The 15,639-nt window shown below is 41.2% G+C and overlaps 1 protein-coding gene across 7 annotated transcripts in view; it reads right to left on the bottom strand.

The window, feature by feature from the left end:
• Positions 1 to 15,639, bottom strand: part of WWOX (WW domain containing oxidoreductase) — a 933,724-nt gene that overhangs the window by 879,783 nt on the left and 38,302 nt on the right. For all 7 annotated transcript variants that reach the window (XM_046683790.1, XM_046683791.1, XM_046683793.1 and 4 more), the window contains exon 5: positions 4,977 to 5,083. In XM_046683790.1, coding sequence (XP_046539746.1) covers positions 4,977 to 5,083 — 107 coding nt within the window. The remainder of the gene's footprint in view (positions 1 to 4,976; positions 5,084 to 15,639) is intronic.

Below are 15,639 nucleotides of genomic sequence, written 5' to 3'. Positions count from 1 at the left end.
AGGCCCATTTGCTTTAGCTCTATTCAACCTCCTTCCTTGTCAAGACCGGAAGTTTTAGATCCCAAGTTTCAGCAATCTAAAATTTATACATTGTAATAAGGTGAGAGCAAGGAGAAAATGGGAGCCCCACTTAGACCTTTCAAGAGCTCTACATTGGGATGTTGGGGTCTTGTTATGGCTGTTTATAAGGAACATTTTGATACCTAATTAGCTATTGCTCTTTACATGCAATGTTGGAGGTCCTCAGATCTTAGGATGGAGAGTGGGACATGCCAGACCTCCATAAAGAGAGCAACAAAACCCCACTCCGATAAATATGTATTGAGTAAAGGAAAGTAGGAACCACAGCACTGCAGGGATTCAGACACATCTATTAGCGTCCCAGACTTAGAGAACTCACCAGAATCCTAACATACAGACCATGCTGCTAAATAAAAGAGAATCCATCCTGAAAATAGAAAGCTACACTTCCTACTCAGCCAGCTATATGGAGAAATTAGGTACTTGTCTGAGAGGTGAGGGATACTAGCCTGTAATCCAGCTAAGGATGTGAATGAGGTAGATCGCATCCTCGTATGGTGGACTGCTTAACAACACAGGCACAAACCCCATTCCCAGAGACTCTTTATTTAACCAGGATTGGTGGCCGATGGTCCTCCCTCTCCTTCCATTTTTAATTATGCTACATGGATTAGCCTTTCAAGGGGGTGGTTTCCTTCTGCACTGTCCATGTTATCCAATTTTAATTGTTTTCAATTCTTTCTCTTCTTTTTAACTTGGAGCATCTAAACCTCTCAGCAAGAGGGCATTTTCCCATGAAATAATTATTAGTAGTAGCAATTACATATAGGCTCTCGATACAATTCCATATGGAATATGTTTTCATTTAAATTATATTTTATTAAATAGCTGGACCTTCCCAAATGTGGTCTGAGAACTCTACAAAAGGATATCTTGAATGCAAATGGATTGCTTGGGCGAATAAGGTAGATCAGAGTTGCTTCCGCTGAGAAATGTGATTAATCCTGAAACGAAGCACTCAAATAGCATCTAGCAGTTCTGAAAGCAAAGCCTGAAAGGCAATGAAGGGACAGGATGCTGGATGGGGTAGAAAAGCCAGGTCGTGGGGTGGAATAGGTAGACTTTGGGTTTGCGGCCGGATGGACCACTCATGCCAGAAGCCCGCCTCTGTGTTCACCAGCTGTGTGACTCTGGGTGAGTCCCTTCACCCTTCTGATCCCTCCATTGGCTCTTCTGTAAAATGGAGAAAACCAGGCTTTTATGTCCTCCTGAATGCGATATAAAGTGCCTTGCCCAGGACACAGGACACAACAGGGACACAGTAAATGGTGGTCGTTAGCTGCCCCATGATGGGTGGGAGAATAATATTCCACTGGCTTGGAGACAGACGTGAATGTTCTGGAACACAGCAATTCTAGGATATGCAGTGAAGGCAGGAAGTGAAAGGCCAGGCAGGAGAGAACAAGTTGGAGAAGGAAGCATGAACTCCGTCTCGAGAGCGGGAGCTGAGAATGCCCGCAGAGCCTTGGCACGTGTGAGCCCACGCTGAGCCAAAGGCCCAAAGACTTCTGAGTGAGCTTTTGCTGCAACAAAAAACTTTGAACCATTTTGAGAATCTCCTGTGAGGCGCCAATATGTTGCAGTGCCTTGCCGGCCCTGTTACTGATATGACTCATCCCAGAAAAAGTATGAACACGCTCAAGTTGGCTAGCAGCTGGAAAAACTATAGAGTCGATCAAATTGACCTTGAGAAACACAAGAAGGTGGTATTTAACGACGTGCCAGATAAAATCCCTGTGCAGAGATGAGGTAAGGAAGGGCCTGAAGGGAACCAGACCAGCACTATCGAGGATGGGTACTAGATGTGAGCTTCCAAAATCATAATCTAGGGGGAATAAGGAACACGGTACCACAAGATTCCCAGAGAACAGGCAAAGAGATGAGAGATGAGTAAAGGGTTGAGTTTCTTCAGTCTACAACCTATAAAATCTGATTTTAATGTGCAAAAAGCCATGTGGGTATGAGTTTTGTTTTCATTCCCATTTCCTTTGCTCATGTCCCTGACAGTGAATAGTTTTGGATAATTCTCTCTCTGGGATTGCTTGTCGACCCCAAGTTCTCACATGTAAGGAAAAAGGAAGACAATGTTTGTTTGTTTGTCTGTTTGTGTGAGCAAGATTAGCCCTGAGCCAATATTGGTTGCCAGTCTTCCTCTTCTTGCTTGAGGAAGATTGTTGCTGAGCTACCATCTGTGCCAATCTTCCTCTTTTATGTGGGATGCCACCTCAGTGTGGCTTGACAAGTGATGCTAGGTCCGTGCCTGGGATCCAAACCTGTGAACTCCAGGCTGCCAAAGCGGAGCATGTGAACTTTAACCACTATGCCACTGGGCCGGCCTCAGGAAGACAATTTTTAAAATGCATAAGTAATTGTGTTTTAGCATTATCTTCCAAGGCTGGTTTAAACATTAATATCATTGTACAATATGGTTATTATGGTATCACAAGGGCTACTGGAATTTGATTTTTCTAGTTTAAATATAACATCAAATGGGCAAATTTTACAGGTTTGGGGTCTCTGCTGCTAGACCACAGGATCTCTTCCACATTGACACTGAGGATAGAAGCTGGCACAACACTACTAGATGGCAACTGGGACACTGCTACCGAAATTTTAAATACATATGGCTTTTGGATCAATGAGTCCACTGCTAAGACTCTGCCCTGTGGGTGCACTCACAAAAGCATATATCAAGAACGCTCACTGCAGCACAGCTGAGATCCAATTGTGGATGGAAATGCAAGAGAGACTGGACTTCAAGAGAACAGTACTTGGAATAGCAAAACAATGAAAACAACCTAAATGTCCACCAAAAAGGGAGACTAGTTAAATAAATTATGGCATAAGCACAGGATGGAATATTATATAGCAGTTAAAAACAACGAGTTAGATCTATATGCACTGAGAAGAAAAGACCTCCTATAGGATTACGTGAAAAAAATCAAAGTACGTAACAGCATGTGAGTGTTTTCTAGGATGTACAACCTTTTTCCGGAAGAATACACAAGAAATGGTTTAAATATTTACCTTCCAAGAGAAGGATTGGGAAGGACTTTCACTTTTTATTTTACACCTTCCCATTCTGTATGAAGATTCTAACCACATGCATGTATCACCATTGGATCTCCTTACACGTCTCTAAAGACGACTACCATACCACCTAATAGGGGTTATTACTTTCAGAGTTAGGGTTACAACTCTACTTTAGAGTTAGAAAGATGCTAAAATAATCAGAAAAAATTGAGCCTTGCTTTGTTTTTTTAATTTAACCCAAAATAATGAATGCAGTGAGTCAGGAAAAGTGTTCATTTGAAACATACTGACTTTGAAATATTTCATTTGAAATATACCTAAAAAGCAGAAACAAATCTTCCTTTTCTTGACTTTCAGTCCAGCACACCAGACATTCTCTTAAATAAACCGTGGTCTATTTCTTCAGATGGCAAGAAATCTTTCACGGTACTCAGAAAAAGAAGACACGCTCTTGGCAAGGTTTATCCCACCCCCTTCACGCTCTGCTCCCAGCCATGTGACTGCCTCCTCCTCTTCCCAGGGCCAAGTACAGGCCATTCCCTCCACCTCATCTGACCCTCCTCCACCCTCCCCCTGGTCTTGCTGGAGATCTCATCTCAGTGACTCCATTCTTGGGGATTCCAAATGTCCCCACCTCCCCGGCATTATTCACCATTTTGGAGTACCACATACTCCACAGTACCACTTACCACCATTTCAAGTTTACATTGATGGTTATGTTTCTTGGGCTAAATCTGACTTCCACTCTGGGCTGAAAGCTCTACCAAGACAGTGGTAATGTCTGTTTTTCCTTAACAGGAGACCCCCTAGTACCGAGGACAGTGATGCACTTCCTAAATAAGTGAATGAATGAATGCAATCTGTACTCCATGCCGAAGCCCAGTGATCACGTTAAAAAATCGATCAACCTGTGTCACTCTCTGGTTTAATCTCTCTAACATCTTCCTCACCATCGACTCTGAGACCCTATGTAACAGCCTGGGAGCACCTCTGTGACCTCTTCCCCTTCCTTTTGCCTCCAGCCACACTAGCCCCCCTGCTGATCCTTGACTCCTCCAGGCACCCTCCTACCTCTGTGCCTTTGCAAATGCTGTTCCCACTGCTTAGAAAGTACTTCCCCTGACATTCGCACAGTTTACTTCTTTACTTCATTCAGGTCTCAGATCAAATGTCATAACTTTAGAAGGGTCTCTCCTGACCACACAATCAAAATAGCTCACACTGTCACTCTGCATCCTTCACTCTGCTTTACCGTCCTTCGTTATATTTATAACAACATTACGTTATAACTGACATTACGTTAAATATTCAATGTAATTACCCCTTCGTGGTCTGTTTCTCCTACTCAGCAGGCAAGCCCAGGAGGGCAGGGATTTGCTTTGTTTGATGCTATATTGTCAGCCCCAAGAGCACAGTTAGCCCTCAGTAAATGTTTATGCAGAGAAATATCAACACCAACATCTACATGGAGAGAGAAAAGCAAAAAGGAGAAACCAGAGACAGGGTCAAAGCCTGCTCCTTTCTAATCCTAAAAACCATAAGGCAAAGCAACATCTTAGTTGCATTGACGGGCGTTAACCACATTTTATTTTTCTTAATAAGTGAACTAAATGAGTAAACATTCTCAGACCTCCGACTAATAAAGCAGATGACACTGACAATGAACTATAAACAAATGTGTGCATAATAACAGGCTTGCTTGTCCTTTCATTCATAAAGTAAACAAACTGAAAATGACTTGAAAAATAAAGAAAACATTATTCCAAGAGCAATAAACTTTACACACTGAACTAAAACCGCCTTGTGTTTATCCCAGCGCATGTATCTGACGATTAAAAAAAAATAGTCAAGCGCTTGCTTACCCATTCTCCTAAAATGCGTGACACAGCTTCATTGGCTCTTGTCATATTCCTGCAGGCCAGGATCACGTGTGCACCATGGAGGGCAAAAGACTTGGCAGTTTCAAACCCTATGGTTTAAAGGAAAGCCGACATTAGAAAACACAAATGGAAAACACTGAGTCATGCTGAATGGCCCTACTGAGCACCACACACATTACCCTAGTGGTTCTCAACCGGAGGCAATTTTGCCCCCTAGAAGATAGTTGCAAATGTCTACAGACATTTTCAGGGGCCAGAACTGGGGTGGGTGCTATTGGCATCTCATGGGTAAAGGCCAGGAATGCTACAAAATATCCTACAAAGCACAGGACAGCCCCACAACCAAGAATCATCTAGCCCAAAATGTCAACAGTGTTGAGGCTGAGAAAACCTGCCCTAGGAACACAGTGTTTTCAAAGGTGAAGGCCAACCCATAGAAGAGCTCATGGCATAGTCAGCCATCTAACCACTGCTTAATAACGACCACATCCTGTGCTAAATATAAAGAATATGGATGTATAAAGACTGACACATGGTCACTGCCCTCAAAGAGTTTACAGTCTAGTAAGAGAAAACAGACGTGGAAAATAGAACAAACAGCATTCATTAAGTTCTTGACAATGTGCTCTGCACTGTGCTAAATGCCTCCAGTACCTCTGCTTCCAGCAATGGCAACCTAGGTTTCTTAGATCCACCCTGCTACTGGGAACAATTAGAAAAGCTGAACTAAACAGCACGCACAGACACACACACACGCACGCACACATATCTCTCTGAAGGCATCAGAGGGACACTATGACTGAGAATATTTTGGCCAAGGTCTGGAAGAGTTGAAAGGCCAAGAGATTAATAAATTGGAAATAACTGAGTATGCTAAATGTTGAACACAACAGCAGACTGTACACTCAAGTACTTAAAGAATATTTACCAAAACTGACCTTGTGCAGGGCCAAAAGCGAATCTCAACACATTTCAGAAGATTAAAATTGAAAAGTATGCTCTTTAACCACAATGGAACAAAACTAGAAATCAACATAAGATCCTAGAAGATTCCCCTAGCTGGAAATTAACCAATACATTTTTAAATAAATAAAAAATTGTGATTCAAAAAATTAGAATGAAAATTAGAATATATTTTAAACTGAAGGATTATAAAAATTCTACACATCAAAACTTATCAAACATAGCTAAAGCCATGGACAAAGGACAGTCTGTAGCCTTAAATACATATATTAGAACAGAAGATGAGCTAAGCATCCATTAAGTTAGAAAATTTTAAAAGCAGCTAATTAAACCTAAAGAAAGCAGGAGGGACGTAATAAAAATAAAAAGATAAACTAACAAAGATGAAAACAGAAAATACAGAGGAACAAAGAAGCCAAAAGTCATTTCCTTAAAAAAACTAATAAAATTTATAAAAGGCTAGCAAGACTAACAGAGAAAGCACATGCACAAGCAAGCATACTAATGACCAATATCAGGAACAAATAAAAGGACATCACTACAGATCCTACAAACCTTAGAAAGATCTTAAAAAGATATGACAAATAACTTTACACCCGTAAACTTAAGATACAGGTGAAAAAGACAAATTCCCAGAAAGACACTACTTAAAAACTGCTGCAAGAAGAGATTTAAAAAATTGAAAATTTCCATATATTTAAAGAAACTTAATCCATATTTCAAAATCTCCTCAAAATGAAAACTCTGGATCCCTATGTCTTCAACAGTAAAGTCTACCAACACTGAAGAAAATAAAAACACCAATCTTACACAAACTCTTGTACATAATAGAAAAAGAAGAAAAATTTCTCAACTATTTTATAAGGCTCAAACTCACTAGTCATTAGGAAAATACAAATTAAAGATACAATCATATACTGCTATGTATCTACTACTAGAATGGCTAAAAAAAATAAAATGACCACACCAAATGTGGGCAAGGATATGGAGCAGCTAGAACTCTTATACATTACTAATCTGAAAAGAGATGAGAAAAGTGGGCAATCCAATTTCAGAGCTTGAGCACCACATCACTGCTCTAAACTGTAAAATACCGTTATCTTGTAAGCTTTGGGGAAGACCATATAGAGTATACCGCAACAACAAAGTAATAATTCTACAAAAGAAAGCAGCAATGTAATTCAGCCAAATCCATGTCAAATGACCAAAGATTACTGTTTCCAAGATAATGTTAACATGTATGAAAAATCAGAAGAGTATCATTATCTTACTGGGACTGCCATGTGAAAGAGCCTATCAAAGTTCATTCATTCATATGGCTTCCATATATCTAAACTTCATGGAAGCCAGTCTGTGTACATAAACCAGTTCTCAAGGGAAGCCAGCACAGCATAGTGGAAAACTCAAACTCAGGAGTTTGACACACTTGTGTTGATCCTAGCTCTAGCTATTTATAAGCTATGGCACCTAAAACTATGCCTTTAACCCAATAGAAACTCAGTTATCTTTTCTTAATATGAGGGTAAGTCAAAAACATACACTAAGAGCCTAATATAACCACAGAAGGTGGGAAACAAATGTTAGGTCCCTCCTCTTTCCAAAATTCTTGGTAGAAAGTCCTATGCCTCCTATCTGATTTGTATGACCTACAAATAGCTCAGTCATTATTACTAAAAACTTAACTCTCTCCTAGATCTGCTCCCAACAGCAACCCAAGAACTGACTGGCAATTACATCAAGCAGAATTCAAAGAAATTAGCTACAAGATCTCCATTCCATTTGTCTGAATACTGGCCCCAAAACATACTCGAACTTCATTGTTGAGATAGCTTATTTTTTCAGATTATGCCAAGTTCTGTATCACAAGATATTCACTTACCATTATCTAAGAATAACCTTCTATACTTGAATCTGATGTTAAAATAATGCAAAAGGATTTCAAATCTGAAATATTTAATATCTAAAGCTATTTGCCTCCTCTTTGGTGTCTGTAGTAAAAGGTGCCTAAAGGCATATCTTCAAGCTATGAGCAGGAAGACAAAAACCTGAAATTTACTCATTTTTATCCACGATGCCAATTGCACCCTTTATCACCAGTGAGGAAAAGGTACCCAGATCACTTGGGAAAAGAGAGAGAAGTGAAACACCAGCTTTTGTAGCCCAGCTGTTGCAAACTGGATAGGAGAAGGATGGGACGAAGTCTTGCTGACCGATGAGCTACATCCATCAGGCTAATGAAACGCTGACGGCCATATGGAGGGAATGTGAAGTGGCCAAAGTGACTTCACTTGCAATCCTAGGACTTCACATACCCAGGAGATCTTGTTGAAAATGGCGGACTCTGTGTCTCTCTGAAATTTCCAGGTCAGGGCGATTATCAGAAGTCTTTTTCATCACATTTTCCTCAGAGGTTATAAAATGGAAAAATGATGTAGGGCAGTGGAGGAAGATGGTAGCCACAGTGCTCAGTCATCTGTCAATGACCATATTTTAATGGATGGAAAGAGCATCACTACAATGCAGGCCCAGGCAGGCCCCAGGGCTTTAGTTATCTAATTTAGCAGGTTAACTATAAACTCCTTAGTATCTGTGCCTTTTTCATCTCTGTATCCCATGGGACTAACACCCAGTAGGATTCAATAAATATCTGCCAAAGAAATGAATGGTTCTTACAGATAGCCAATAAGCTACAATTCTGGACTATTTTTAAACAATCCCAGTTGTCTCAAACAATACTGATGGCCCTCTAACTTCCTTTTTAACAATGAATAAACATCACAATCCTGCAAAGACATCCCCTGCCGTTTTGAATGACACTACTTAGAAATCTGTGGGGGGAAAGCATGCCCTTTTTCTTTCCAAACAAACCTGTGAAGTCATGCTATTTTACTTGACAAAATAACCTACGGCAAAGGATTTTTATTACCTAAAAGAGCACATCTGACATGATGGCAGCAACAGGCTGCGGGCACAAGTTTGCACCATCTCTCCTTCAGTTAATGCCTGACTATAGTTACGGTTAAGTCATCCGTCCCTGTGTCGTGTAAAATTACACTCAGAGCCTTCCATCTTCCTTTATCTAAGCGACACGTTACATATTGCTAGTCTACTTTTAAAAGCTGTGACAGACAACTCCATTTTCCTATCCTTTGCAATGGCCTTTGGAGCAAAAACAAAGCATGGATATTTCAAAAGATGATGGTTTAACAGGAAGGACAATAACACTTTTATAGTAAACCATATCTCTAGAGTGTGGAGTTTTATAAAAAAGAAAAAAAAAGTTTAATAATGCTACCTACTGCTGAAGTCCTGGAAAAGCCCATGAGAATAGCATCCCTCACTCCCGTAATACCACAGCTGATGACCAGTTTAATTAGCTAAATGTAGTAGTGCTAAGCCAATTCTGCACGGTGCCAGAGTTTGTGCAAAATAATGAAGGCAATGGTTTACTAAATTTAATAACCTGATTCATCTTATAAAAAATTAACTTTATGACAATGTTTAAATTGAACCAGCTTAACTGCATGGAGGTGGCAAGGGTACATTCAAAAGAATATTTAAAGCTAATAATATAAAGAAAATAAAGGAAGACATTTTAAAACAATGGGTTGCATCCATTTTCTAGCACTTGTTACATCTGATCCAATCGGGAAAATTAAGCGGCCGTGGAGGTTTAATATCTCGCTGTCTTGAGTTTCAAGCTTTGCATACAGACATTAAAGTCGCTTAAAAGGGAAAACACCAAAAAAAATACTCAATACCCACTTGTATTACACTGGTTTTCATCCTCTAGAATAGAGGTTACAAACTGGTCATCACAGGATAAATAAAATCATGGACCTGTTTTGTGTTGTGTGGCTCTCACTCGGTCTCCCTTCCTCCCTTTCTTCCTTCCTTCCCTCCTCCTTCCTTTCTTTCCTCCCTTTTTCTCTCCCCCCTCACTCTCCGTTCCTTCCTTCTTTTCTCCTTCCCTTCCTAATATGAATTACTTGCCAGTATTAAATAATGGAGGAAATCACATATCCAAAGGTAGATGTCCAACTTCTCTGAAAAAGCTTATGATGGGAGCATACTGGGCCCCCTGTCCTATCTGGAGACTATCAGGTGGGCCAAGGAGCTGCTGCAGACTAGGGATGGGGTTTGTGCCCTCCTGTTGGCCACGGTCACCACCCACAATGCTGACATTACCTGCCAGGCCTCTGCAGGCATTTGATGCTCAGATGCACATGTTCTGCGGAATATTCCTGCCAGAGACAATGGCTTAAGCCTTTCCACAAAACTGCCTCAATCACAACGTTCACATCCGAACTGCGGAATCTCAAAGAATGTTTCACCCGGACCTGTTTGGGATTTTATTTAAGCTATGTCAAACCCCACTCTGTCAAGCATGAGAAGATCAGGATGCTAGCCACGCCTTGGAAGACCTGGCAGCAGACTCAGCTTTGAAAAGACAGAAATGCAAGGGTAAGGACACAGGGATCCGCAGGAATTTGGATACACGGTGCAAGTTTCTTCACTCACCTTCTTTGCATTCCCCACATGTCACTGCGTGGTAGCAGAAACTACTCTGGGACCAAAGGACATAAAAATGAACCAGTCATGCAAAAAAAAAGGCAAAGTGCACGGCAAAACAAGGTTAATGGTTGGTGAGGGGCCCATATGAATGAAGAATAGGGAACACAATGGGAGATGAAACCCCGCACACCAAGCTAAAACTGTGGGACTATTTTGCAGGTGGCGGGGAGCCTGTGAACGAATTTGAAGAGAGAGTAGCACTATAAATTATTATTATTATTATTTTATCCATTCAAGATATCTCTGGTGGTCACACAGAAGATGAACTGGCTGAAGACACTGAAGCCTTGTGACCAGCCAGGAGGGGAAGAGGTACCCTCTTATGTTGAGCAGCTAAGGGGATAAATTAGGAAACCGTCTGAGAAGCAAAAATCTACAAAGCCTGATGACTGCCTGAGTCTAAGTTTGAGGGAGGATCCAAGGTCTCTGAAGATGCCAGCCAGGCTGTGGGTGAGGTTTACCCAGTCCGGGAATAGAAAGGAGGAGTAGATCTGTGCGTGGTGGTGGAGAGGGATGAAGCAGCGGCCACACCCACTGAGACTCACTGGTACGCTGGTGGGTGGGGACACAGTGACAGATTCCTCAGGCACAGAGAACATCAGGGTGGGAACCCAGGCCCCACAAATATGAACAAAGCTCCCACTCAAGTAGGAGCTAAGAACAAGGCCATTTTTCCCCCATGGTAGCAAGGTTCCTTCTGGTTTGAGTTTTTTAATTTTCTCCATATTGTGGATTTAGTTGGGCAGTGTCCCCATTTACTGTAAATTATGGTTTTAATTATCATTTTTATTAAGATGCCCAAAGGAGTTGGGGCTTACAACACCCGTAATTTCTAATGGGTTGTTATTATTAATTTATAATTGTGAAACACTGGAGACACATGTTACTTGTAACTGTACACAAAAGACCACAGAGACGGTGATCCCCATCCTGCTGAAGAACATACCACCAAAGCAACCTTTAGGAACCAACCAACAAGTTGCAGAATCTTCCAGCACAAGTGGTCTCCCTCCCTGGACATCTACTGTCACATATAGAGCAAGAAGATAAGCCTAAAGCTGTCTTTCATCTTGAGTTCAGATTTTGGGACAATTCCAATTTGGGGACAATTTTTGTGTTAAGAAACCACTAGCTTTAAGAATGTGAGTTTCTCCAACATTCTCCCATAAGCACTAGGACTATACTTTCCAAACTGATCTGATTAATATAAATGAAATTATGGTGACACGACATTGACTACGATACTGAAATCTAACTCTCCCAGGGCATTTCAGATGAAGTTCTAGGACATACAGTCACCACAACTCTAAGGTCAACGCCACAAGTGCAGTGACCAGACAATCCATACCGCTGTTTCTGTAGTTATCTTAACCACCTGAATGATCCAGAATAGTCCCGAGTTACAAAGAGTTAGAAATTGCGCTCGCTAAACACTAGCCACAGCTGCCAACTCTTAAGAAATTATAAAACTATACAGGTCTCCCCAGAGAAAAATAAGTCATAACCAGCCCTGCTTTTAAATGTATGCGTTATCTACAGCTAGCAACAAGTACCACACAGAGGCTCCTAAATACCACTTACAACATAAATAGGTCTCAAATATAAATATTTACCAAAGAAAGACACCAATTCAAGAGACGAGAATACAGAAGCAGGAAACAGTTGTTTCACGTGGAATATCTTTTTGAAATATCACCAGGCTACATTTCCGTGCTTTGGGCAGTATAATGCTGAGACTGTAATGTTTTGTAAAGCTATATAATAAATTTCAAGTGACTGCCTGGGATCTCTCAAGAGGCAGGACTGACCCCCCCCAGGCTGCCTACTGGTGCTGCCACTGAGCGGGTTGAGTAAGTTCTCATTTGACCTGCCAGTGACAGTCCAGACTCCACTTGTTAGGAATCACAGTGAGAAAGTGCCCAGAGATTACAATTAACATGGTCCTATGCAGCCCCGATGAAGACAGATTCTGAAAGGACAAAGAAACTGAGCAGTGTCCCTGTCAGTAAGGGTGTTGGGGAACCAGGCAACTGCATATAATAATGGAGGTGGGGTAGGGGGGTGGAATACAAAACGGCTCAACATCTGTGGGGGCAACTGGGCTGTATCTATCAAATTATACACAGACATGCCCTTGACCCAGGTATTCCACATCCAGAAATTTATCCTACAAATATATTTTTCCACACGAGTAAAAATACGAGAGGAATATTCAACAAGCACTGTTTGTAACAGCCAAAAACCTGGAATCAACTGAAATGTTCAGCAATTAGGTTAAATAAATTACATAGCACGCACAGAACAAAATAGTGTACTGCAGTTAAAAAGAATGAGGTGAAATGATATGAAGATACAAGGAAACATCCCTATATTATATGATTAAGAAAAAAAGTCTCGAAGTACAGAATAGCATGCACATATGACCCTGCTGTTGAAACACAAAGAGAGGGGAGGCAGGTGCTTAAATATGGACTAACATTGTTTTGGCAAGAGAGCCATTTGTTGGGGCAAGGAAGACTTTATTTTTTATTTTTTTGGTGATGAAGATTGGCCCTGACCTAACACCTATTGCCAGTCTTCCTCTTTTTGCTTGAGGAACAGTGGCCCTGAGCTAACATATGTGCCCATCTTCTTCTGTTTTTTGTATGTGGGATGCTGCCACAGCATAGCTTGATGAGGGGTGTAGGTCTGCACCAGGGATCCGAACCTGTGAACCCTGGGCTGCCAAAGCAGAGCACACCAAACACAACCACTGCGCCATCGAGCCAGCCCCAGGAAGACTTATTTTGCATTTGATAACATCCGTGGTATTTCAATTTTTAACATATGTATGAATGCCATTTATAGTAAGAAACTAAAAATAAAAAACTAAATGATATCTAATTGATAATTTATAGGTCTTTACAAATTTTACCACAGAGAAATCAAGGAAACTAGGAATGGAAAGACAGAAACCTACTTCTACTCTGAACAATGTATTTTCTGAGCATCCTGATTTTTAGAGAAGACCATGGAAAGAAGGTGAGGAGGAGGACACGGAGGTGTGTTTATGTGCTGGCCACCATGCCGGGTGCTTCATGAAATACATGATCTAATTCTAGGGTACACTTCACAGAAACCCTATGAAGTGTCATTGTCATCATCTCATATATGGGAAAACCAATAATCCCAGAAGCTATGGGACTCCAAGATCAGAGGGCAAAAAAGGAAGCAGATCCCCAAGTGATGTGACCTGAGTTCAAGCAGGAGTCCTCCCACCCCGATCCAGCCCCCAAACCACCACACACTCACCATGTGGGGTTAAAAGCACAAGCCAGGAGCTCCTTGAAGGCAGGAAAATCCAACTCGAAACAGTGCTCACCAGCCCATTGTCTGCTAACTGTATCTGTTAAATATGACTTACAGAATTTCATAGGTATTCTTTGTGGATATTATGTCATCACATCAAGGCAAAGGATTTAAGCCTCTTCAGTTACTTTACACATAAACATACTTAATTGTATGGAATCTATCCCCAAACAGTGATGCATTATCAAATTATCTTTTCTCTCATTTAATACTTCATCGTGGGTCTCAGAATTAACACCATCCTTTACTTTCACAAACCTTTCTCTGTGTGAGGCCTATGAGACGGGGTAACTAATCCACAGAAATGAAATTGCTCTCCACATTCTCCAAGGTCAAAACCTACAAGTGCAGACTTAACCCCACCTCTACACTTTTAGTAAGTTCTCTTACAAGGGGCCATCTTAACACCATAGCTGTTACAAGATGTACTCAAATTTTGTCTTTATTTTCTAAAAGGCTTCAGTGCCAAACTTTAGAGGACTATCTTTATTAAAGTCAAAAATAAAGACAATGCCCCCCGCATAAGAAGAAAGTAATGCCACACTGGATTTTTCTAACAAAGTGCACATGGCACATTTATAAACTTGGCCCTGATCCCCAGGAAGAAAAATAAAAACAGGACGAAATAGGAGAAACAAAAACAAAGGCTTCCTGGTAAAAAGTTGTAAAAATCCAGCTTATTGGATATAGAGACCACTGCGTCCCTTTGGGGCTCTCAACAAGATACAGCTTCTTTCACTCGCTGGAATTAATACAGGAGAGAAGATGATGGCTCTATAATTTCAAACCCAGCACATGCTGTTTGGCTCAAGTCAACGTTCTTTGGAGGGCAAGCCATTATAACTAACAAATCACACACACACAGTGTCACCTCTTCTAATTCCACACTCACAGCAGTATCTACTAAAAGAACCAAAGTGTTTCTGCGTGGTTAGAAGTGGAAAGATTTACCCTGAAGTTTGGCCCTGTTGACTTTGATGGATTAACTTATAGCCACTTCAAGAGGAGAAGAGAAGGCAACTCTGAATCTGCAAGCACGCCTGTATTATATTACTGAGTGGTTCATTGTTTTCACAGCTGGGCCAGGATTTCCTTTCAGGACTGCAGCCCCCGTTACTCTGTCGTCTGCTCAAGACAGGGTTCTTTATGATTTAGAGCAAACAGGGCTGCCACGAAGGTCCTGCACCCGCACTTGTCCAAAAAGAGACCCCTTTTACTCTCTTAACGACCAGCGGGTCCACGATCAGCCTGTCTCCCAGTGCATTTTCCACTCCATTGAGAAGTGGTTAGGAAGGAGTGGTTTTTTAAAAAGTAACTTCTCCATTCCATTGAGAGCTCCCAGAAATGAAAAGCCTGCTCCAGCCTACATCTTCAATGTTGGCAATGTAACCACCTTTCTAATTCAAGCCCTTTTTTAAAAAATTTCAGATCGACCTTGGCTCTCACCTTTTAAAAAGTGGCATAATACTTTGCCTCTTGAAAAGATTAAATTCTTTATGCTCCCAAAGTCACGTGGATGTGCTCAAAACACCAGGCTGGGAAAGTGCGGCACTGTTCTGAGGCTCCCTTTTAAAGAGTCCAAATTGACTTTTCATTCTCCATTGTTTGTAACTTTTTAGGATGCAACTTCTTGGAAGTATGACTTAAATTCAGTCATCGAAGCTGGACGCAGGGAGAGAGTTCCATTAACTTTGTGCTCTCTGGGTCCACCATGACCTGTACATTTAAAATCAGTGACTCCTACAGCTCCTTCTTATGA

Source organism: Equus quagga, chromosome 13, assembly GCF_021613505.1.
Source record: "Equus quagga isolate Etosha38 chromosome 13, UCLA_HA_Equagga_1.0, whole genome shotgun sequence".
Taxonomy (NCBI): Eukaryota; Metazoa; Chordata; class Mammalia; order Perissodactyla; family Equidae; genus Equus; species Equus quagga.
This window is presented reverse-complemented; position numbering and strand designations above follow the sequence as displayed.